The sequence below is a fragment of the Prenolepis imparis genome, unplaced genomic scaffold, assembly GCF_030444845.1.
Source record: "Prenolepis imparis isolate NDT839.2.m4 unplaced genomic scaffold, iyPreImpa1.0 SCAF_5, whole genome shotgun sequence".
NCBI lineage: Eukaryota > Metazoa > Arthropoda > Insecta > Hymenoptera > Formicidae > Prenolepis > Prenolepis imparis.
In genome coordinates this window covers 16,220,491-16,246,549 of record NW_028141163.1, presented here as the reverse complement: position 1 = coordinate 16,246,549, position 26,059 = coordinate 16,220,491, and the positions used below count along the sequence as shown (strand labels likewise).

General features: G+C 36.7%; 1 protein-coding gene and 1 long non-coding RNA gene across 13 annotated transcripts in view; one reads left to right on the top strand and one right to left on the bottom strand.

Moving 5' to 3' along the window:
* The window catches only part of LOC145936221 (protein muscleblind), a 382,974-nt gene that overhangs the window by 317,086 nt on the left and 39,829 nt on the right, over positions 1 to 26,059 (top strand). For 8 of the 12 annotated variants that reach the window (XR_014425345.1, XM_083038188.1, XM_083038191.1 and 5 more), the window contains 3 exons: positions 16,594 to 16,770; positions 18,058 to 18,138; positions 20,558 to 20,740. Coding sequence is in view for 11 of the 12 variants with exons in the window: in XM_083038191.1 (XP_082894317.1) it covers positions 16,594 to 16,770; positions 18,058 to 18,138; positions 20,558 to 20,740 (441 nt within the window). In the remaining variant the exon portion in view is untranslated. The remainder of the gene's footprint in view (positions 1 to 16,593; positions 16,771 to 18,057; positions 18,139 to 20,557; positions 20,741 to 26,059) is intronic. The other 4 variants (XM_083038193.1, XM_083038192.1, XM_083038185.1 and 1 more) reach the window with 2 other exon arrangements.
* LOC145936226 (uncharacterized) overlaps positions 25,276 to 26,059 on the bottom strand; it is a 73,471-nt gene continuing 72,687 nt past the window's right edge. The window contains exon 8 of the long non-coding RNA XR_014425347.1: positions 25,276 to 25,687. This is a non-coding gene — a long non-coding RNA (uncharacterized LOC145936226). The remainder of the gene's footprint in view (positions 25,688 to 26,059) is intronic.

Sequence of the window (26,059 nt, the reverse complement as noted above, 5' to 3'; positions counted from 1 at the left end):
CCTCGTGCGCATCGCGAGATTGCGTTTATTATTTTTCCGGGTATCTCTAATGACGAGAGGATCTTTATCGACACTTTCTATCCATATTTTTCCAGTTTTTATAATATAATTAAAAGAATATGTAAGAAATCTCTCTCTTTCTCTGTCACATGAATTAATTTTTGCTGCATATTATTTTAATAGAAATTTTATAGTTATTAATTTTAAGGATTAAATGATTTGACGATGTAAAATTAGGGGAGCTTGATCCATATGTAATAATTCACGGTTGTATATAGACTCAGTTTAGACTTCTATTCTATATATTGTTCGTAACGATTCTGCATTTTTCGGGAAAACGATCGGCTTTGTGGAAATTCGTCACGATTTGAAACTCTCTCGGGGTATAATGGGAACGACGAGCATATTTCGTCGGAAATCTACCGTGTCTTTCCGATTTTCGGACGGCGCGGCGCGTTTAATCCAACATTTACATTTCAAAAACATATTGCCCGGCCGATTCACCCGGGGCTCTCGCGCGCGTTCGAATAAATCTCCGGCACGGCCGCGTTTGTGTCTCTTGCTCGGCGAAAACCGAGGGCGTGTTAAAGCAGTCGTGCCAAGTCCCGGAAACGGGGCGGCATTGTCTAGGACCCCTCTCCGTCGCGGCTTCCGGCCGGCAATGTTTCGCCTGTCTTGCGAATCGCGAATTTCGAGGGTATAACGTCGGCGGCGGCGTCGGCGGCAGCAGAGCAGAGCAGCAGCAGGTGGCCATGCACCTGGAGCTCTCTCGGAGGCAAGAGCCGCGCGATTGTTCCGTATTTCACGTCGTCGAATGGCTTGCTGCCTCTCTTGTGTTGTGCGCCTAGAAGCAGCGTATGAATAGTGAACTGAATGAGCCGCGAGTCGCATACTGCGCGAATTTGATATGCAAAAGTGCTGTTTTACGCATGGCCCGGCAGGTTTGTTGTACATTTGCACGGTCTTTTACGTTCTTCATGAAGGTGGATACCGAAGCTTCATGAAAGAACAATTCCTATTAAAATCATAATTAATTTAGCCGGAATGCACGTATACCTAACTGTGTTCTATCTCATTCGATATTATCAGTTTTTCTCTCCCAGAGTACTATTTATTTCTTCTTTCAGAGTGTAGTGTTATTTCTGCAATATTTAATATTAATAACCGCGAATTGAATCAAACTGAACATTTCTATTCCTATGTATAGTTAACAATAACATTTTCTCTCTAGAACGTGTTAAATGACATTAAATCCATTCTGTGGTATACACGTTATATTTTCCTGACATGCTTCTTCGAATCTCGGAAGTAGAATGTCGTGTATAAGGCTGATGTATAATGTGGGATTCCGAGAACAGAGCTAGAGGTACTTAAACTTTCAGAAATTCGGTCGGCTATTTGCGATGTGTGCATTTTCCCGGGCGAGGCAGCGAGTGGACAACAGCTGGTGACCAGGTGATGAACTCCATCATCATAGTTTCGGGTTATTACTGCGGTGGTATATTCGTTACCGTAACAGATCGGCTTCGCGGAAATCGTTAATGCGCGATTGTCTCATAAATCGCTTACGCATTGATATAAATCACGATAAATTGTCGCGACCGCATAATGTCTATTGGGACAGGAGTATGTGATGAGGGCACACTTAATTGAATATTTTAATTTTTACGTCTTTCTCTTAAAGAGATTATTATCAAGTTGGTACTTTTATTTGTAGCTAATTTTTCAATTAGTCACACATGGAAAAAGGTAAACGCAAAATCTGCATCTGAATGCATTCATTTTTTTCAAGTTTCTTAATAGAGAAAATTAATAAAATATGTTAGTTACTGCCGAACTATAAGTGTTTCAAAAAAATTCGAATTTTTAATCTTGAAATACTAATTTGATCATCTTTTCATAAAGTTTCAAATAATCATTACTTAGATATATATGAGAAGAATAATTTATTCTTTATGGATACATTAAATAATAGTTATTAGTAATTAATATGTTGCAATAAATATTATTAGTTTTATTTGGAAAGAAGCGAAAAAATTTTATTTTGAGATTAGACTTTTGTCTCAAATTTGCGAGGAATCATTTAAATACCTATTAATATTATGTAGAAAATGATAATTGCGCGCTTTGGATTACAAGATGATAATATGACAATTCACGCAAGAGTAGCCTTCATGCGCCATTGCCGTCTGATCTCGCTTATGGCATCTGTCCATCGAAGCGAATCATATCTGACACGGCAGACTGACCTTATTCGTCATCCGAAAATGCTCTGGTCCATTTGACGAGCTGGAAACGTCACGTCCTTATTTGCGTCGCCGAATAATCAGGATTTGTCTTTACGGCAAGGAATACGATTCATTATTTTAAATTTGCTTAAAAATTTTTAATTATCAGAATCTTTATCTTTCTTAAACGTCATCTTGAAATGACTTTAGATTTATGAATTCAATACAATTTACGAGCATCGCACATTAAAATGTCAAAACAATTTTGCAATAATTTGTAAAAATTAGGACAATATACTTCTATCTATCATGTCACTGATTTTTATATGCGAAATAGACTGCCATTTCCTCAATTTATTTTGTAAAACGAATGCGAATATTCGAGTGATTTGTCGACTTTTCACGCTCTTGTTATTTTTCGCTTTTGTCCTAGAAAATGCGACGCGTTCGCGATCGATTAGTTATACAATCGGATGCTATTATAAGATACGTCGAATTGCGGTGTTTTTTCAGGACGCCAAGTAACGTGCGAATAAATACGCAAACGAATAGCGTAAAAGTCACTTCGGTTCTTAATGATCACCGAAGTGACTCAGTTTTTAAAGAATCGACATGATATTTAAATTTCATTTTTTACTGAAAACGGGACTCGTTTTAGATTTTATATATGTGATGACAGCGAATGTCGTGATCGTGATACAAAAGCCACAGGTTTTGCGGTGTCCAATTACACTTTTATATTTTTATTTTATTTGTTCGTGCCACGTGTGGATGGCGAAGCGTCACCACAGTTCCCTGTATATTCGAAAAAATTTTTCAGGTATTCCATACTGTGCCAAAAAGTCGCATACCACATGTCCAAGTGTCGCGATTAAATTTTGAACAGTCATCATTTGTCAATAACCTTTTATGTTTTGTCGCCGAAAAATATTTATTTAATCAACAATTCAAGTAACGATGAACAAAACTTTGAATAGTTATTTTAAATAACACGTGTCTTTTTTATACTACAGAAAAAACTTTAATTTCTGTAATTTATCGAATTTGTATTACGAATAAATTATATAATAATCTTTATCATAAAGAATTTATTGTAAAATAGATACTAATATAAACTTCAGCATACATTTTAGATGATATTTATAACAGTTTAAATAATTTCTCTATGCGAAATAAACTTTAAGATAAAACTTAATGAATGCATACAAGAAACTTGAGCTAAATTATCTTAGTGTTCGCTCGTTACAAAATCTCATTTCGCTTTTAAAATATTCTTTAATTTATATTTTTAATTTATAATTTTTACCACGAATCTGAAAAGAAATTAAGGTCAGCGACTGTGTATCGGATTCGTATTATTTTGCCGAAACCGAGAGGCTCGATTATTCTCATCACGCTCATTATACGCAATTTGTCGCCAGATTTATCCGCTTCGGTCAGGTAATCCAGATCGAAGGCGAATAACGCGAGCATTGGTGAAATCGCTTTTTTTTTCTCCCCCATAGTTCTCGACGCGAAATAGCCGCGCGCAGCTCTATATAGAACCGGGGATTAAATCAATGTACCGTGGCGGAGGCCGATATGAAGCCAGCCAAACGTATGTAATGCGCCTCTAAACGCCGGCAGAGGAGCGTAGATCCGATAGATTCGAAAATTCGCGTTCGGCCGATTGCTCGAGGCGCGCACCGTTTCTCCCTCGAAACAGGCAGACGCAACAATGTCGATCGCCGCGATTGTTTAACGCGATAAATCCGCGTCCGACCGCCGTCGCGGTTTCAAGCGATGGCCGCGAGCTGGGACAACGCGAAACGGAATGTTAAATATTTATCGCCACGAGAGTAAGAGAGAGAGTCGTGTAATCCGCGATGCGAGACGTCGATAAAAAAAATGATGGGCCGCTGATTCGCAGGGGAGGCATCGCAGGTAATCACCGTAGAAAATCACATGAATTTGTAAGCGAACGGCGCGAGTTGCGCGCACAACTCGAGATTGAACCGCAACAGCGGTTTCTACGCTCACACCGCTGTGATTTACATGCATATTAGGCGACATTACGCCACGCTCACGTCGCGAATTTATAAATGTACACGGCGTGCGTATGTTTTAGGGTATAAGCGCTATGTGCAACGACCCGAAATTATATTGCGCCGTATGGGACGTGTCGATCACGCGGTACAATTCGATATATGTGCGGAGAATATATGTTATAAAATTTTATTACGCCATGTAACGCCGCGTGTAATGCGTTCCATTATCGATTAATGGCCCTGATAATAGCCGGGAGGGTAATGCACTTTGTTTACTTTTGCTCGCGTCACATTTATTTTGAAATCCGATTTAGCTAATAGCAATAAATTCTTAATTCCATAATACCAAACTACCGTTTGTACCAAAATATTTTGCACATTCAAGTATCATTATCTTTACGCGTATCCCATTTTTTTTACACATATCACATTTATTATATAAAATAAAAACTGCTATTACTCCGTAATAGGACAAAATGTAAAAATTTTCTTTTTTGAAAAAAATTAATAAAAATGTCCACATACATTTTATAAAAGAGAATAAATGTACGTATTTAGAAATTGATTTTTCTTAAAAATTATAAATTTTACACACCCAACAAAATAATATTTCTAACAAAATTAAGCTTTTATACGTAAATGACAAGGAATCCTGTTTAAAGATCCTGCTCCTAAAGATATCTTATTTAAATTGCTGCAATGTTCCGTATGATTACGTGCAGTTGTTGCACAAGAGTCAGTGACAAATTTACCCTCACGAGAAGGCTGAAGAGGTACAAGGAGGACGGGCAATAATTATCGTGTCACGCCGAGCCCGATTTGAATCAGGGGCTTTCAGGAGGGCGGGGTGGCTTAGCGGCTTGCCTTTGGTACATCGTGTCTATTTTATCGTGTACGTGCAAAGCCTTTGATGTTCAAGACTCTTAGCACGATGGATGACGGAAGAAAGAATCGGGGATGTGGGCGGTAAGGACGAGAGAGAGAGAGAGAGCGAGGGTTGGCGAGCGAAAAAGGGGAGGAAGAAGAGCGATACAGAAAAACGAAGGCTACGAGTGTGGCACGCCGCATGTCTCACACCTCTTTTTTTTCTATCACTTAGGACTCGGAAAATTTTCTTCGCCTTTGAGCTGGCCCCTCTCGTACTCCTCTCTTCTCTCTCTTCTGTTCTTCCGTTCTAAAGTTCTTTCCGCGTGAATCACGATCGAACTTCACTACTTCCTTTGATCTGTCTAATTCCCGAAATTGTTATTTTGTCAGAGACCAACTCTCGCGTGACTCGGCATTGTCGAAGCAATATCGAAATTTTCAACGGTGGCTGACAGATTTCATTATCTAAATAAATGAAAGAATTTTCACACGTTAAGGAGATAAATGACATTCATTAAGATTGTAAGAATGCTATTTAAGATTAAATATAAAGCGTGACTAGAGAGAGAAAGAGGGGGAGAATAAAATTGAAAAAAATATATAAATTATGATTATTTATTTATTATTATAGTGAAATAAAATTATTTGCATTTTTTAATTATACACGCATTATTATGATACACAAATTGGCTTTAATTTTAATAAATTTTAATATGCAACACGGAAAAGGGAGAGAGGGAAATGCAGAGAAATGAGTTGTATATGTATACCATGAATTATAAATCAATAAATTCTATCACATAAATCCAGAGGGTTTTAAAATCACAGTCGATTTTCTTTGATGTGCAAGTAATCATTCGCAATGCCGGTAATCAGTGTATTTTGCAGACTGTGATTTTACCGCGGATGTTAAGAAAAGAAATCGCAGTCAGTGGATAGCAAATTAAATGCTTCCACGAGAATAGAGAGAAAGAGGCAAGCTGAATGAGCGAAGCGGCGCCTATTAATTCGTTTAATTGTGCTGACGAATCAAACGGCTAAAAAGTCGAACTTCCAAGCACCTTCCTTTCGCCCCAGCCTATTCTGTCTATTTCTTTCTCTACCTGGCTCCACCAGCTTCTCCACTGCTTTCTCTTTCTCTTCTGCAAATTGTCGTAATTCCTCAAGCTCGGTTAACGGGTAAAGTTGGCGTGAGTGTGAGCAGGAGCAGGGAAAGGCTAGTGATGTAAAGATAGAGAGAGAGAGAGAAGTGAGATGGAGAACGTAAAGGAAAGAGAGAGAGGCGGGAATGGGAAAATCGGGGGTTAGCAACCCTTAGCTCAAGAGTGGTAAGACCGGCTCCGCACGCTGCACTAGAGTCTAGAGCACTTCAGCGCCCCGAAGTCGAAGAGGCGTTCATTAAACGATAACTCACAACTCGGAGAAACGTCTTGTTAAATTGTCGATCTAACGACAATCAGTGCACAACATCGTGGATTGCAGGAAACAAGTACCATCGTGACCAGCGAGTAAATTCATTGCGCAATTAATGCAAGAGAAAGGGTGTTGGTATCATGAAATGGTATTTTAATTTCTTAGCAGAAGAAATATATGTACACAGTTTTACGTCAGGATACACATATAATGTTGGATATAATAGCATAACGAATGCACATAATAGTCGTCAAGCGTTGTTCTATATATATGTTTTATTTCATTGGTATACTGCAGCGGAATTTTGATTAGAAATAAGAGATTTATTGAGTTCGAGAGAGAGCTTAAATATCGCGATATCGCGATTTAAATTAATAATTTGATTTTATTAGGATTTATTTGTGTATTTGTAATTTAATAGATATTAGACACACTTGTGTATTTTAAAATAAATTCTATATTTATTTTTTTCTGATTTTATACCTATACATATATATAATTGTATGTATAAAAGTACAGATGGTATCATTCTGGTTCGAATATCATATACTCGCACAGTTCGCACATCAATTTTCAGTTTTTTTTTTTTTAAATTCCATATCAGTCATTATTTGCTATCGCATAAACTTACTCGTTGTACACAAACAGAAAAATAAAAAGTATTTCGAAATGTTTGAGCTACATTCACCAGTCCTCTCGATATATGGTAACGCGATAGTAAATTGTAAATATTAGCGCACACACCAACACCATTGGAGAATCCGATTACACGCATAAAAAATCATTGATCGAATTGTGCAAAGCGCGAACTCGGTTTCGGGAATCTGTGTGATTTCTACGTGTTTTCGCGTTTGAGTTTCAATTACATGCATACAACACGTGATAGACAACAAAACGCGAGACACGCATGCGCTTATACTCTTTCTATCGATTCTATTCTCCGAATGACGTTTCCAATGCAATTGCAGCCGCATCAACTGTCCATCAAGATTTACTTAATTAATATTTATAATCGCGCATCGATATCCACATGTTGAAACGGCGAAATCACCTGTCATATACTGTGGCGCGCTAAATTACACGGTTATATAATTTCATTATTTTCAATTGGATTAACTAATGTCAAAAAATAGTACTATAGTATTTTAATATTAAAACAATAAAAATATGATGCTTTTTATAATTTATATAAAGGTGTATAGTCCCTTCCAAAGCATATATGTGGTTTTCCCTTCTTTTATATTATATGTAAATTACAAAATAGTTTACACTGCGAATATTTATTACAATTTCAAGATTATTCATATTTTTGCAGTAATTAATTCTTTCTGATTCACGTCAAGATACAATTAAAATGTGTGTTACGAGAGTATAAAATGAAAATTATTAATAAAAATTATTTTTTAAAAAGAATAAATTGTCTTCAAAATATAATAATTAAGACAGCAGCTACTCGAATCGATAATAAATTTCTCGGGATATCTTAATGAAGAATACGTGTAATAGTAATAAAATTAAAATACCAGCAATTGTAAGCATTTAAATTTATTTCACGATCGAGAAACAACAACGGAGTAGTAATTTGCAAATATTTGGAATGCAGAGCTCGCGCTCGATGCCACCGCTAAGTAGATTAGATAAGCATCCTTATTATACACCACAACTCCGTTCTCTGTGGCACACTTCACATGCCAATCGAGTATCTCCATTACCATGTTTTACATGTAATACCAACCGAGGCGACGGGCATACGTGCGAGGTGTACAAGTTCCTCGAAGAATTGCGTCAGAGCTGCGCGACATCGTGCTCCAAGGGGACCTGGGGAACTAATATAGACGGCGCCGAGACTCCACAGAGTGCTCGACCTAATAGAGTTCGTGATCTACATAAGGGATCGGTCCGGATGGTGTCGGGATTAACTTTTACGCATTAATATGTACCGTGTGAAAGCGCCGCTGCGCGAAATGACATTGGTCGTCGTCGACGTCGGCGAAATTTATCCGTGTTGAAGATGCTCGCTCGCTCGCCTCCACCAATTTAGCCGGGAAGGCGTTTCGTCGTTCGTTTGCGCGAGCGCGAGTGTCGTTAATAATTCCACGTCGTTAACTGTCGTCCGTGTCTCGGAAATAGAACTTTGCGACTGCGAAATATATCGTCGCGTATATCGCGAGGCGCGTGGACAACGTTTAATTAAACGAATGCAAAAAAGCGTCACATTACTCGGAGGTATTTTTCTGTTAATTTAATTAATATTTTTTTAAAATAAACCTTGCATAACTTACATAACTTCAGACATTTCTCTCTGAGGTGTACTTTGATTTACAGATATTAAATTAAGTCGGACGACTTTCTAAAATGAAATTAATTGAAAGTTAAAGAATTTCGATTGTTTATAGAAACTTTGAAATTCTAGAATTCTCTCTTTAATAATTCTAAAAATATAACATTACACTTTTCGAAAATCTTTTTTTTTTTGTACTATTTGTTATTGAATATTTACAATTTTTATCTTACTTTCTTCTAATTGCTTTTAATCAAAGCTTACCGCATTATTATTATCTTGCCTTTTCCTATCTGTAATTTAAAGTACACGACTTTAGAGACACTTTATACATTTTAGTAAATTTTATAATGTATGATTTTGATACAATTTTATAGTGTTCGATATAATTTATAACGTGTGATGATATTTCGAGAAAAAGATGATAGCATCTTCCATTTGCCTTTCGTTCGGTACAAAGAACAAGAATCAACAGCGAAGAAAAATATAATGAAAATGCTCAAACAAAGAGAAAATTGTTCCGTAGCACCATAAAGATCTACGAAGAGAGAAGCAGAAGGGGTGAAGGAGGGTGAAGTGACGGAGTAAAAAACAAAGGGAGAAGAAAACGGACTGCCTTTTACACACCGGGAGTATAGCCACTGACTCAGCTGTGCTTTCACGTCCGTCGTCGTAATGAAACGGGACTCCTAATGTCATTTGGTCCGGCTTTCCCCCGACATCCGGGTGGTTCTCTCCGAGACGGCGGTGGACCGGTGAGGATCGGAGGAGAGAGAGAACGGAACACCCGCGCGCGGAGAAACGCAGAGAGATTGAGAGAAAGAGAGCTCGCCACTTTTCGAATTAACCGGCCGGCTTGTCTTAGCTAAAGCACATCGTCCGTGAGAACGGGACGAGGAACGAGGTTGACGGCCCGTCCTCGTCGAATAGGGGGCATCGAACGAGCGTTGGAGGACGGATCGAGCCGACGAGCTTGAGCTTCGCGACCGCAAAGTCTCAAATCGGACGAACCCGGAGAGAAAGAGCACATATGGGAGTCCACCTCGTTCGATTTCTTTTCTGACCGTATTGCATCGTTACTCCTCTTCCTTCCTCTTCTCCCTCGCCACCCCCGAGGTAGATATGCAGCTGTGTGTTGTCTATCTTTCTCCGCAATACGAAATCTCGTTAAAACTGGTTTCGCCGGCGCACGGAACCTTTTTTTGCGACAACCGCAATCGGCTTTCGCTGGCGGTTTCTCCACTCGTGAATTTTGATGCGGGGTCTTTTGGTTCCCGTCTAGTTCTCAGCCTCCCCGAATTCTTAGGGGGCTTGGGGTGAAACGTTGCTGTCTGATATATAACTTAGACCGCGAGATTATGCACCACGAAAAAAAGATTAACAGAAATCTTTTTTATATAATTTATTATATAACAAAATAATGCCTAAATATATTTTCGATAAATTTATTTATCATTTCTTTCCAGCGCATGTTAGACGACTTTAACGCTCAATTGTAAGCCTACAATTGTATAATAAAAGCTAAGCTATTTATTTATGAAAATTAAACTGATCTGTCATATTAATACAGAAAATTAAATTATTGAATTCGAATATTAGGAGAATAGGAGAATTAATCTTTTTTATTTGATGTTCTAAATTATTTTTACCAATGCAGTCTTTCCACATCATACAACGTTGCCGCAGTATTGCAATTGCGTTTTATGCAATATGATAATATTACGTATGCATTCTATGTCCATGTAATATCCATAAATAAAATTGCGAAATTCACGTAATATAAAGGGAATGAAAAAAGCTTTCGCGGTTATTCTCGAAGGGCGGTCATCTGCATAGTGTCTTTACACGTTACATATACATATATAGATATCGTAAATTCGATCAGGGAACAACGCCATGTTTTTCCACTCCCCCAAGTAATCCAGATAACAAAGTTCCTCTCAATCTGGCCTATCATCGCGCCAATATCCGCCGGTTACGTCCCGTCCCGATATCTTCGTCGGTGTCCCTTCGTCCGTTGATCCGATTATTGGATGCTGTGAAAGGGTATTGCGGAACAGTTAAGATGTCTTGTACAGAATTAGTTTACGCTATACACGGCGCAATCATTTTCCAAAATCAATCAACAAAAAAAAACATTTCTCCTGTTAATCGCTTTTAATCACTTTTCCATTAGATTGCATCAATTTCATTAATTTTGCATTTATTCTTACGCGTTTATTTCGAAATATAGAAATATAGATTTTTGGCAAATTTATCAATTATACAGTCATCAATCAAAGTGATTGTAATAATGAATCTTACATTAGAGTATTTTCCATTAATAAAATTCAGTATTTTTATATGTTACTTATTATCTCTGTCTTTATATTTCTGTTACTTGTAATACACAGTTGGAAAATTTGTGTTTTCTTGTTAAAAACGGTCCCCGTTAAAATTTTCGTGTTAAATATTTAACACATTCATGTGTTAATTTAACATATTGCTGTTATGTTAATTGGACTCAAATGTTAAATTATTAAAACAACTAAAAAAAAGTGTAAAAATAACACAATGTATATCTATTTTTAATTTTACACAATAAATATGTTCCGTATTATTAGTGACAAGATTTATCTGTTAAAATTTACAGAAAAAAAATGTTAATTTTACTTTATAATATAAGTGGGGGTGATAAAATGTAAAATTAACAATTTTTTAAGTTAATTTTTACATTAAAACTATGTTAATTTTACACAAAATTTATTTTAAGTTTGTTTGAAGTTTGCATTTATTTTATGTTAAAATATTAACACAATATTCGTGTCACCATTTAACATATCCGTATTATGTTAAATTAACATAAAAATTTCTGTGGACCGTTTGGGACAGGTGATATTTGTTAAATTTAACACAAATTTTTCAACTGTGTATTTTTTATATCTCCATAATTCAAAACTATATTTATTATATGTTCTTACATTAAAGAATACAGATGTTTAAAGCGCATATCTTTTAATTAATATTAAATATTGTAAATCCATGAAGAAAGAAAATCTGAAAAAGTAATTAAATTTTCAAAAACTTGTTTTTTAAATAAAATCTTTTGAACATATATATTAGATTAATTAAAAAAAAACGTTTTATTACATACGTTAAACATGTATTCATTTATTCTCTTACTGAATAATACTTATATTTTACAACATTAATATTATCCAAGCTTAATGCGCGAAAATATACGTCTCTCTTGAAAGGATCGTGGCGGTGGAAAAATTTAGATCTCGTAACATATCCAACATGCTGCGTTTCCCTCCCGAAAAATCCCATCTTCTTAACGCCACATAGACGGGCGTTTCTTCCCCGATTTTTACCGGGTGTTACCGCCGGTAATTTCGAGCCGCGTGATCCGAAACGGCATCACCGTGCCGTGAAACGGCCGCGCTTAAGCTTTAGCCACATCGGGCTAATGTTGGTAGATACCTCCCACGGTGAAATTAAGGCAAATTGTGTGCCGGCGCGCACGTTGCCATACGACACTATTCCGCTGGGAAAATCGATATGCAAATCTACGCGCAAATCCTAGTAATTTTGCTCACTCTGCAGCCCCTGCAGCAACAGCTCGACGAATGTGCGCGCCGTCGACACCCTCGCATCCCTTTCTCCCTTCGCCTCACGTCTTTCTCTGTCTCTCTCGATTTTTCGCATGTACTTTTTTCTCCGTCGTCTTGTCTGCAATGCTTGTCTCAACAGTGAAAACGCGTTCCTTCCCTCTCGGTCTATTCTCGTACGCGCGATAGGAGACGGCGGAAAGGGGACAAGGGTGGGAGAGATGGGTGAGAGGTTATAAAACGGGGTTAGCCCGGGTCTGAAGGATCGTGTTCGTCGACCACCTTCGACGACAGGGCTTTATCGAGGTGAAAAAGGTTGCTCGACATCGACTTCCCGCCACCATCAAGTGAGCACCTTCTATGCTTGTCTCTCACCACTCTCTTTTGCTTTTTTTATTTTTTTGTTTTTTCTTTCTTATGTCTCGTCGAGTCATTTTCGCGGGTATCTTCGCGCGAAGGTTTTTCATCCAGCTGGTTGGGAGAAACGAACCGAGATGCTTTTTGCTCCGAATTATTACCGCGCGTTTACTGCCGTACTTTTCACTACTTATAAGTGATCCTCGTAATTTTGAGCCGGACGTCGATGTCGATAAAATTTTTTATGTCCGGATCGAATGGACGATGCTCGACAAATATATCGTTTTGTATTTTTTTTTTTAGATGTAACAATAATATAATCAAAATATTCGCTGCCGTAGATAGTATTTAATCAAAGAACAATTTTAACTGTGAAACAGATTAATTGAAGAATCTGAGAGATGTATCTTAATTTATTTTTTAAATCGCGATATTTAGATAATTTCTCTCTAAAATCTCTAACATAGATTGTGATGTATTTTTTATATGACACTGATTATTAAAATTTATTTATTGTAATTATAAAAATTATTTCGTGCTAAAATTGATCGCAAAATAAATATTTTTGCTTAGAACCGCATTTTATCCGGACGAATTGTATTTTGTCTTCGGTTAGGTGCTAGGGTCTCCGCTTTATTTAGGTGAGTCAGGAAAAAAGGAAATGCACATTCTCCGAGTAACTTGTATTCGTGGGAGGTCAGCGCGAAAGGAAGGAAGACAATCAATCTTGATCCCAATTATCGCGTCGCTCAGCGACTGTAATTGAGTCGGTCTCAAGCCTCCGACCGCCTCCATCCACCGGCATTTCTTTGTAATGCCGGAAGGCCGAAACAATGAAGGCACAGAGGTTTTTTTTTCGTTGTGCTCGTACGAGACGACTAAAAGCATTTTTTTTTGTTTTCGCACACCTGCTCGTTTTGCGCCAATGCGTTATCCAAGAGAAATGAACAAACTAAAGATTATTTACTGTCTCCGCGCATCCTTCGATTAGACTTCTTATTGTTAACTTCATATTTCTCTCGTTATATAATGGAAAAATAAGTAGTTGATTGATCCGTACTGCCATATATGCCACGGACAATTGTGTGAATTCACTGATTTCGCATGAATATATTAGCTATATGTAGATGTAATAGAGCTCGACACATATAAAAATATTTTTATTTATACATATCAACATGAACAGTACATATTAATTTTATATGACATTTATTATCGATAATACAGTTGCTGCAGGTTACTAATTAATTGATGTAATATAAGTCATGGGGTACATATCATACACGATAAAATTAATCAAGCATTTAATTGTCGTTTTAGGTTTTTCTGATAAATGTATATATTGCTATTAATATTTCAGATTTGAGAGAGGGATATATAGAAGTTTTAGTAATATAGTTTACCCCAGCTTCTCGTATAAGCTGTATTACATAGGTATTTATGTGTTTTATATTGTAAAAAATGTTGAGAATTATATATTCTGGCAATAATTATTTCAATTCAAACAAGAAATATTTTTTAGTAATATATTAAAGCGATCTACATAATTTCGATATCGATTACTTTTTTCATCTGTCTAAATAGCTTTATTAAATTATTTAACTCAGGAGAGAATTGAAAATTTAAATAATTTTTTACATGAACTTTTTTTGATTCAAAAATAATCGTATAAGACGACGGTGTTAAATTATGTTTGTCTGGATTGTACAAGATTAATCTTAAAACGAGTAGGATCTTGTTACTACGTGACTCAGAAGTTATCACGTTGTCTTACGACGTAATAAGGTTAATACCTTCTCGCGGAACCGACAATGTAAAAATACTAAAGCCTCTTTTATATTAGGCTATTTGTCTAAGCGGATAAACATGAAATCGAATATTACTCATTATTATTTTGTGGCACGTTTATACATTGGTTTATATCCACTTGCGTTTTAGAAGCCGAAAAAATGACTACTCGGATAGAATCTTTAATAAATATTCAATATGTCATAAATTTTCGAACAGCACACGAATACGAATGTAGTAAATTATATTATTTGTTCGAAATGTCAAATATGTTATTTGAGTAACAGTTTTATCTGAGGAATTAAAATTCATCACACAAGTCATTAATTTAATTATACATCTTATAATATAAAATAAAAGTTGAAATATAATGTTATAGATACATAAATGTAGATATGTATAATTTTAAATGTAGCATAATTAGATACAAATAATTAAAAATTAACCGAAATCATTTTGCACTAAATTTATGTTTCTAAAGTTATAGTACAAATGTTCTGCGCGATATACGATTCCAAATTTATTTGCAATATAAAATTAGATACAATAATAGTAGATCTGCTAATTTTATGATTTTTGAAAGGTATATGAAATAATATAGATTCGTCGACATTAAAATGAAGTCAGTCTAAGGATGAAACAATTCAGTCGTTAAGAGATCTGTGAGATATTACATCATTATGTATGAGATTTACGAGGCTACCCGTCTTCGGAGGATCCTCTAAATATCATTAAAGTTTCATTAAAATTAGAGGGGAGTATTTTGCGCGGCTCTTCCGAGAATGCTATCTCTTATCAGTAGACCCTTTAAATCAACTTTAATATTACTTCCACTAGTTAAAACCATCAAGAATATAACGTTAACGTAAGTATCCCGAAATTATATTTATTTGTATCATTATGATACTCTTATCAGTATATTTGACAATTTATATCGAAGAAATATTCATCATTGATTTATACCAGAATAAAGTGTAATATAATATAAAGGTAATATAAGTCTTTTCTTGTTTCTTTTAATGAATTTTTTAAATTATTTAAACATTTCTAATGGATTTTTAATATACCAAGTTTATATGAAAATGAAAAATGTTTATATGGAGAGAATGAAAAAACATTACGAGAATCACATTGTTGAATCAAAAAACTGTTTCGCCTAGTTTTTCGTTACAAACAGGATATACGAGAGCAACGATGTGTAAAGAGAAACAAACGTTATCGGCTCCAAAGCACCGTCGACATCCACGACACGCGTCGTACACGAGCATGCGCTCGAACGAGAATCTTGTCTCGTGCAATTAGTTGAACTTGAACCGCCCCGTGTCAACGAGAGGTCGACTGTCGTGGTACGCGACGACGACGACGACGACGATGACGGTGGCGGCGAAGACGATGAAGAGGGCGGGGCGTTTCCTCTCAATGGGTCGAAACTTTCTCGTGGCGGGCCACCTACACATTATTCCTCGAAACTCTCGAATGTGCTTAATTAGGCGATATTTGAGCTCTTGTCTCGGCGTTGCCATCAACGCCAACAGGACCTGCTATCACTTCACGTCGGCCGCTGCGCAACCGCCTCTGTCTCTGACGGAGTTTATACGCTCGCAAGCCGCTATTACCGAAAGCCACTGGATCTCCGTAAGAAAGCATGGGCGATTACCCTGGCCGATCTATATAGACATCTTACAGGAATTAATATTGTTAAGGTCTAATTAGTACCATCACGACACACCGGCTGCGAGACCTCGCTTCGTGTCGCCTATCCTATCCTTCCTCCACTTCTTCCACTTCTATCTTACGCTTCTCTGCCCCGTGAATCATAAACCAGCTGCACACAAATGTGTGTTTCTCTAAATAAATTATATATAATTTATTTTTAATATAAATTATATTTAAAATTTATTATTTTATATAATAAAATTTATTAGAGAAATAAATAACCGTAGCATATAAATATATGTAGATACATATATATTTTTTTATTACAATAAATATTTATCTATGGCTAGAGCATATTTTAATACGTTCTGCATTTTTTGTTTCAGGGTCGATGTAATCGGGAGAAGCCACCTTGCAAGTATTTCCATCCCCCGCAGCATCTGAAGGACCAACTCCTCATAAACGGGCGCAACCATCTAGCGCTGAAAAACGCGCTGATGCAGCAGATCCAGCAGGGCCTCACGCCGGGTCAATCCCTCGTGCCCGGCCAGGTACCCGCAGTGGTATGTCCAACAAATTAATACGATCGTTGCACCACGTCTTTTGCTATCCACACATTCACACACTTTTACCACGATCGTAAGATCTTGATTTTTGTCTGTGTTTAGTCTCAAGGGTTATCACTAGATTATCTTTTTTTTTTTTTTTCGATAAGCGACGCTGCGTAGATTGTCGACGGTGCGGTGCTTTCTTATTACACTAGTACCGTGAAAAGGAGCTAGATGCATTATAGAAGCTGCGTTTGCATACGCATTTAAATCGGAACACTTTGCAAGCTTTTCCGGTAGAATTCTCGAGATACAAGCGCAGCACTTCGCCGTCCATATTTACCTGCGTTCCTTCTTGCGGACATTGCACCGAGAGATAAAGTTTTTCAGAATTAAAAAGTTTAGCACGTCGCATGTTCTTGGTCAGTGTCATCCCTATTCTTCCTAGAGAACCTAACTTAATCACGTATTTCGATAGACAGACAATTTACAGAATCAAGTCCCTTTGATGTAAGTTTAATGCAAAATCAGTGGTCTCATTATTTTATATCATGGCTTTTTTGAAATTTTTATATAAAATTTGCAATATTTGTATTTTCATTATTATTTCTAAATCACTTAAAATACATTTAAATTATTTTTGAATTACAAATATTTGAAATATATATAACTATTTTTCGCTTTCGATTTATGGACTCTCTTATTGCGTTAGATGAGTTCTAAAGTCATCAGATAATTTGCAAAGGTCTTATGAAGCACAGATTGCGAGTGGACATACTAGATTCTCATCGCAAACATTTCTAGTATTGTTCGTATTTGTCATTCGACGCGAGGCTTGTTAATTACGGGAAAAGCACAATATCAAAGTTTCGAACGATAGAGTAATATTTGGGCGCGGCAAAGTTTCGTCGACTCATCAGAATTTCACGCGACATCGCGTGCGTTGCTCGGGTTTGTTTCGAGCGACCTAAATAAATCTTCGACAATCAACAGAACTTTTCACGTTTTTTTTTTCCGAACTTTGTGTCCCTATCGTGCGTCTTTAAAATCGATAAAGCCTTTTCGCATATGCACGAGATTGTCAATTCTTTTTCTTTTTTTTTCTATCAACGGTGCAGTAATTAAAAATCGAAACTCGTTATTAACGTTCTCTTTTTACCCATGACATACATTCATAGTCATTTGCTACGTGATATCGAACCCTATACTATGACTGCCTGTCTGTCCCCTATGTTTGCCGCTGTGGCTCACGTGGTTGTGGTTGATGTTGGTGTGTTCTCCAATTACGTCATTGGTGAACAGGAGGCACCGCCACCTCCGGCACCACACCATCACCTTCAACAGCAAATCCAGCAGCAACTTCTCGCTACCCACGCCTTTATGGTAACTCCTGGTTTTGGTTGGCTTCCACTAATTTTTAGTTAATTTAACGCCACGCTGGCTAGTGGTGGACGTAAAGATACTCGTCGTTTACAAATTTGTCTAATAGCAAGCTGGACGGAATTTATTTACAGTTTGCAATATTATATACGTTTTACACAATATCAATTAATTTGATGAATTTTACATCCACTATAGTCATTTGAGCGATGCGCTTGTAATTGGTAAGCGTTCGTACGAGAGCTTCAATTTTTATTTTAAAAACGCGTCGCATAGTAAATTAAGTAACTTTTATTTGCATGCTTTACGAGATGTTTTATTTGTTTATCGAGGAAAGGAGATTTTTGTTTGTACATGTTTTCTCAAAGTTTTCCTGTAGAAGAGAAAAGCATGAAATTTTGCGGCCAAGTAAAATATCTGAGCGTTTTTAGCTCTAAAAGCAATGAATATCTTTTTCTTCGAAATATTTTATTTTATATCTGCTATTCACAAAGAGCATAAATAAGTATGTAAGAAAGACTCGTTAAGTTTTAATATCACAAAAATGTGAAGTCTACGAGAGTCAAAGAGTAAAAGGATACGAGGCATGGTAATCTCGGATTTGGAAAGATTATTGTTTTTATGTAATGATTCTATATCAAGAATAAAATTTTTGTTATCTGAGACATTTTGAGAAATGATAATGCTGATATTTAATTATAAATACGCGTATTACAAAATTAACGCATTTTCCGACAATTATCTAGCCGTGTATCCGAAAACTTTTTTACGATGAAAGCTCCCAGGATATTAGAAGCTTTTGAGAAGAACAAACGAGAGTGATCGACTCGTTCAGATGTGCTTGAAATTACCTGCCTTCGCTTCTGGGAGCCAGCTCTCGCTGCAAAACCAAACGCTTCGTATGGGAACGTACGCTTGTCGTTAAAAGCGAAGGGGAGGGCATGAGAAAAGGGAAAAAAAAGACGATTAAGGCTTCGCGAAGTCCGCAAACGAGGTGCCTTTTCTTTACAGATTCTTGCCTTTGGCACCCAAGATTCGTTTTTCAAGTTCACCTGGCTAGGGTTAATTATTCTTCGCGTATATAACTTTTTCAAAAGTCATTGTCCATCTTGATGGATTAATTCATTATTTTATAGCTGATATAATTTTGCAAAGTGCGAATATACATGCATTTCATTTATGCATATATGTATTATGCATTTTACTTTAAGAGAAATTTAAAATTTTTTATTTTATATATTAATCTTGAAAAATATTAATATCTAATTAAATTCACTTACAAAAAAAAAATTAATTCTAAATATTAATATTCTCTCTTTTTTATTTCTCTAAATTCTGAACAAATGTCTGATATCTTAAATATTTTTATTATATTATAATCTATGATTAGTTTTATTGAGTTTGTTATTGAGTTTATGAGATTATTTATTTGTATATTATTTACTCATAGTTATTAGGAATTTTGAATATAAGTAACTCAAAGTCATTACTAATTTTTTCAGATGCATTAATTTATTTTATTTTTATTACAGTTTTTATTACATTTTTTTTATTACAGATTACTGTTTATTTATTTAAAATTAAAACAAGCACAGTGAAAATCTCATAAATTAGATATATGTATATTAAATGTCTTAAAATTAATAAACACCAAAGAGAGCTATTCGCGAAGCCTTAACGCATTTTAAAGCAGGAATTTACACGAATCAGAAATAGCAGATTACATATACAAAGTATTTGATAATTGGTAGCATAAACGCGAGGAAACGCTAACTTCTTATGAGAGAAGTAGACTGCTTACTTCAAAGCAAGTTGATTTTTGTAACAAGAACTTTTTCTTGGAAACCACTGCGTTCCTAAATTATTTGCAATCAAACTTTGCTACGCAATCAATCGTAATTTTTGTTTAACTTGAGGAACGTATATATTTCTTAACGATAATATAGAGTAGTCACGACTCTAGACTTGATATAGTTATTTCTTAAATTACATGCGCGTTCTTCAATCTTTTTTAATGTTATGCTATATAATATTTTGTAACATTTATACGAACTTTCAAACATTATTAGTAGAATAAAGCATATTTTCTGTGCACGATATACCTTCAAAATTAATACTTTTATACTTTTCATGCGCGTTACCAAAAGTTTTACTAAATAACAACACTTGAAAGGAAAAAAAGACTATGTTTGCGTAAGAAGATTATTTTCGCGAATCGAAGAAGTCGAATATTTTCCGTCGCAACTACTCGTTACCAAGTACTCTGTATAAAAGTTGTAAAAAAAGAATATAAAGCGCGCGTCTTAAATGGTTTCTCGAATCGCGAGGCGTCAAATCGAAAACACACGCGTGGAGCGAAGGCGGGGGACAGGTGTGGTCTAATCCTTGTTACCTGGATACCTTCCGGGGTGTGTTTTCGCAGGCGACGAATCCGTACCTGACCGGTATGCCGCAGGTTGGCAACACGTACAGCCCGTACTTCGCGCCCAGCCCGATAATGCCGGCGATAATGGGCCCGGACCCAACGGGCGTCGGCAGTCCGCTGGGTGTTGTACCGCAGACGGTGGCGATGCCGCAGAAGATGCCGCGTACCGATCGCCTCGAGGTATGTCTACCACCAAACTACATTCAACAACAACAACAACAACAGCAACAACAACAACAACAGCATGGGGCCCAACACGGCGCAGCCGGGGCCTCAAGGTGCCCGATGGCCGCGCCCAATACCGTGTACCAAGTGCCGGCCGGTCCCCCCAATCAGGTGTCGCCCGTATCCACGATGCAATCTGTCAATCATCCGTCGTCCCCTACCACCATCACCACGACGTCCCTGTGCACCCCCCTGCACAACCCTCACGCCCATCATCATCCCATTCACAATCTCATTTACGTTCACGCGTATTACTAGATCGACCTGCACGCCGGAGTATCGGCGGCGTGCGATTGTTCGCGACCTGGTAGATCGACGCCGACCGTCACTTCTTTATATCTTTTTCGTTCCCCCCCCCCCCCAAAGTTTTTTCTCCCTATTTTTTCTCACGTGAGTGTAGCATCGGGTGGATTAATCAACCGGGGCGTAATGGAACGCTCGTGGTGATTAGAGCGTAACGATGACAACGGATGAAATTGCAGCGGGCACCGGGAATATCCTGATTTCGCAGACGGGTTTAGACGCGCGTCGCTAATTACAGTAATTTACGCGCCGCGCGCAAGATGATATGATTACGCGAACCGGATGGCTTACGTTCGGTCGCGATCGAATGGCGACGACGGTATCGATGGATCCTAGGCTGGAAATCGGACATTTATTTTATCAATAGCACGAGAACGATGACGAGCACGAGATGACTACGACGGGAGAGACTTTGAGAGTGTCTAGTTTTAGGGTTACACAAAGCGCTATATATTTCTATACGCTCACTCGATTACGCTAATGTCACGTGCTCGATCACGAGGAGAGATATGTTAGCTTAGCGTTTAGAGATTGATAGCATTGAGATTAGCGCAACTATAGTCGATGATTAGTGAATAATGCGATTTCGAACGCGATTCGCATCGATACAAAATCAATATCGATGGCGATTAATCCCGTGTACTTGATATTTTTGCCGAATAATTTGCGACGGTATCAACATAAAAATCGTTCGATGAATTCGAAGCAAACTTGATGCTGATAAGCAGTGAAAAGAAACGGGAAATCGAAAAAGACAAAGATTTTTGCATATATTTTGTAGCTGGAGCGGCAGGAAACGATCAATAATAATATATCAGCATGTGGATATGAGAAAGAAAAATTTAATTTAGAATACTGCACACGTAGAGAAATAGATTCTTAGGGATCGCGAGCGATATAAAGGTCTAAAAAAGTATCGAGAGGATTGTAAATTCCTAAGTCAGATATAATGGCAACGATAAAACGTGATGATTAATTACTATTAACTTTTAGTGAGCAGGATATATGACTGATTGATAGAAGTAGATGGATCTGTCACAAACATGTGACTGTCAAAATCGTGCAAAATAATATATGTTATATTTTTGCAGGTTTCGTGTATCTTGTGTGAGTATCTTCTTTTTATTTATTTGGCTTATCGAGTCATATGATTTATGATATCTATATCTCTCCGTGATAAAACGTGAAAACTCTTTAATAATCTTTGACATATTTATTATTCAAATAATTTTATAATCGCGCTTATTAGAATTTATTAAACAAGAAAAAAAAGAAAAAATTGCCAATGATTATCGATTATCGATGGTTGACAATTTGAGGAATTTTGAAACAGTTTATTAAATTTTAACTTTCCATTGCGAATAATTTTCATTCTTCTCTTATACATATGAGTGTACAAAAATGTGTTGAATCGATTCGACGTTACGACGAACTATGACGATCGAGAGCACTTTCGATATATTATACGAAAGCTAAAAGACTCATCACTTGACCATCATAGTCGGTTTTTGCGTCGCGTTATCGTTGATTTCTTTGGGTCATCAAAATGTCGTCGCCGAGCGATGCAAACCAGGATGTGACATACTCGGCTTATCTTTTGCCTCGATTCCCGCGTAGCAAGGATAATCTATCTCGCAACGTGATTACTTCATAGAAAAGCGTTTCTAATACAGTCACAGAGAAATTCAGATACTTCTATAAACGCGCTCGTTTCTTCAAATAATTATTTCATATAGATATATATATATAAATATAAAGATATATATAAAAATATCTAGGAGAATAAAGCATAGATTAGCGTAACGTAATACTATATCGTACTTCTGTAATAGCGTTTCGGGAAAGGCGGACGAAGAGCTTTCCGGAAATAGAACGCGATCTTTGAGAAGCATTGCAAAACGGCAACGATCCGAAATATATACCGTCGTGTAATATCGCTTCGGCCTTCGGCGCGCGGGATATCCAGTCGAGGAAACGTTTCGAAAACAATAACAAGATCGCCTCGCGAAACTTTCCGCGCCCGCGTGGAGAACTCGTGGAGTTTTCTACACTGCGCGCGAGAGTTTGCAGATTTCCCCGGAGCCGCCATCGCGCCGCTTTTCCCCTTTCGCCCGGCGGCATTCGCGAAATTAACAAGTTTCGCGAATCAGTTTTCACGAGGGCAGTTCTCGCGCGAAACAGTTTTTGCGAGGCGCTGGAATGAAATAAAATCGAGACGGCGAGGGGCCGAGTATATCGGCGCGAAAATTCGCGCCGGTTCCGTTTGCGAGGCGCCACTCTAAAGCGAATCCACTTCGCAAATATTATAATAGATTACTTTTTGTAAAAGACGTGGTTCAGTCCGCTCGTTCCCAACGCGATCGTATGACGAGACGTATCAAAAATAATTAAAATTGATATAAATTCATATATAAATATATATTTTACGATTCGACTCTCTTGATGCCCAGTATAACCGAATAGCGCAACGAATTAAGAATTTATTAAGTAATTTCTCGAAAAAAAATTAAATATCGTTATAATCAACTAAATTATTGAAAGCTATATGTAATTAAGAGAATATTTAAACGTCTTTCTCAATATTTAGTGGTATGTATTTGAAAATGAGAGGGAATTAACATTAGGACGACTGAATTCTAAAATTCTGTCTAGAATATCAATTTTACATATAAAAAAGAATAGAAACTATTTTTCAAATATAATGTGTGCTTTGACATGATCGATATCGATAAGCGATTTGTTTTTAATAGTAAATTAAAATAATTATCATATCTTACTGAAATAATGAAAAAAGTTAAGGAAATAAAAAAAATCGCGACGTTCTCTAAAAATGATTTACTTGATAAATATGATAGGTTTAGCCGTTCTAGTGTTAGCACCCGCGTAGTCGAAGGCAATGAAGGATGGCAATCACGGCGCATCGAAACATTAACAATTCGCAATCACTTTTGTGTTGATAAACGAACGCGAGAAAGGAGACTCGAGAACGATCAACGTACAGCCGATTCGATTGGATTGATTTGATTATTTATGACGTGCTTGTACGTCGTGTCTGTGTATGTGATTATTATTCCGATAATAATTTATATCGCCACGACTATATAATATATATTGGTATTACGTTAATCGCAAGAATCAACGAACGGGATAGTCCCTTGTGAGTCATTTTTGCATTTGTAGCGAAAAGCGTGACTTTTGCGGACGTTTCTCGCAACGTCCGAGGAGATCTAAATTTATGTACGTATGCAGAATCATATACAGATACATGACGCTTACACGCGCCGGTCCATCCATGCATACGCACATAGTGATATGTGTATATAGTAGGTAGGTTAACAAATTAATTAATTAATTAATTAATTGTATTTTGTATCGTAGAAACTGGTAGAACGTAAACGAAAGCCGAAAGAGGAAATGTAACTCGCCTCAATTATTTCAATTTTACTGCGATTAAATTCACGATTTTTTTTTTCTTCAAAATATAATCTTTTTTTTTTTTTCTCTAGATATACATATAAATCGATTGTCTAGGCGATCGATGTTACAAGTTCGACCGCTCTCAAACTAAGCAAAAAACTAATTTTGCGCTCGCAATAGAATTTCCAGCCTGGGCGAAACACAAAGAATTATTTCGACGCGAATTAGCAATACGAATCTCGAGATTTTTTTTTTATCCAGTTTTATAATTGTCATATACACACATCTCAAACCTTCGCACCAATCTGCCTCTCCTTCTTCCTCTTTTATCCCCGATCACCATAGTGAGAACGATAGCACCCTCTTTATCCTTCATATCGAGATAATACATGATCGATTTCACGTATTTACGATTAAGTAAAGGAAACGTTTACGAAAAGAGTAAGGATATAACGCAATGTAATGTCGTTTAATTAAATATTGCAGATATAGAAGTCGGAAATATACGATCGATTTATTAACTAACTACGATTGGTCTTACGGTAATACTTATTATAATATTTGGTAACATACAATAACGATGATAATTAGTAATCATAACAATACCTATTTGTGATGTAATACGATGACTTGTGCACTGAGTTCGGGTCACGTGAAATTTATTGATGATGAATTCGCAAATAAAAGAAATATAATTGAAACTGAAAACTGATGCACAGACTGTTTATTGATTCTTACAAGTTCACTTAATGACCAAGAAGTTTGTGTGCTTTGTATGTCTTATCTTAGTCTTCTTGTATTTTTTACTTATCTTTTTATTTATTGCCTTCGCTCTTTTGGTTGGAATTTGCGCGAAGAGTATGCTCAGAACTGTATATGATTCGTTTTTTTTTTATTTTCCGTTTGAAAATACAGACTTTTCTGTAGTGCACTTCCGCTTGCAATTAAGAAATAGTTTCTTGCGTATTCGTGAAATATTCGATCCGGGACTGTGCTAGTTAATCGGCTAATCAGTCAAGTAATCTGCGTGTAAACGTCTTTCTCGCGAGAACATTCGCGTTACGATTCGTTGCTAATTCCCAAGTCCATATCGACGACGACATTGAAGTTCGCCCATTTCTCTCCGAACTCATCCTGTCTGGATATCTCAACTCGACTCCCTCACCTCCTTGACCCTTGCACCTGCAAGAAAAAAAAAAAAAGAAAAAAAGATCGTAAGATCTGCATCTCCCACGGACGATATGTTATTAATGCTCTTTGAATTAATTGCTTGCTGCCTGTTTATATATATAATGTTATTAATATCGATATAAACACGTTTGGATTTTCGCTGTTTAGCATAGTAATATATATTTAACCTTGATTGGCCGAAGTTACTTCTGGTGAATAGCACACACACTACACGTCGAGGCACAATTATTTTTCACAATTAATCATGTCCTCCTCTAAATTCTCGCATCATTGTCATTAATTTTATTTATTTATTTTTTTATGATATTTGTTTCACATATTTCGAAGTTGATCGCGCGCGTCTGCCGCCAAAAGCTTGACCAA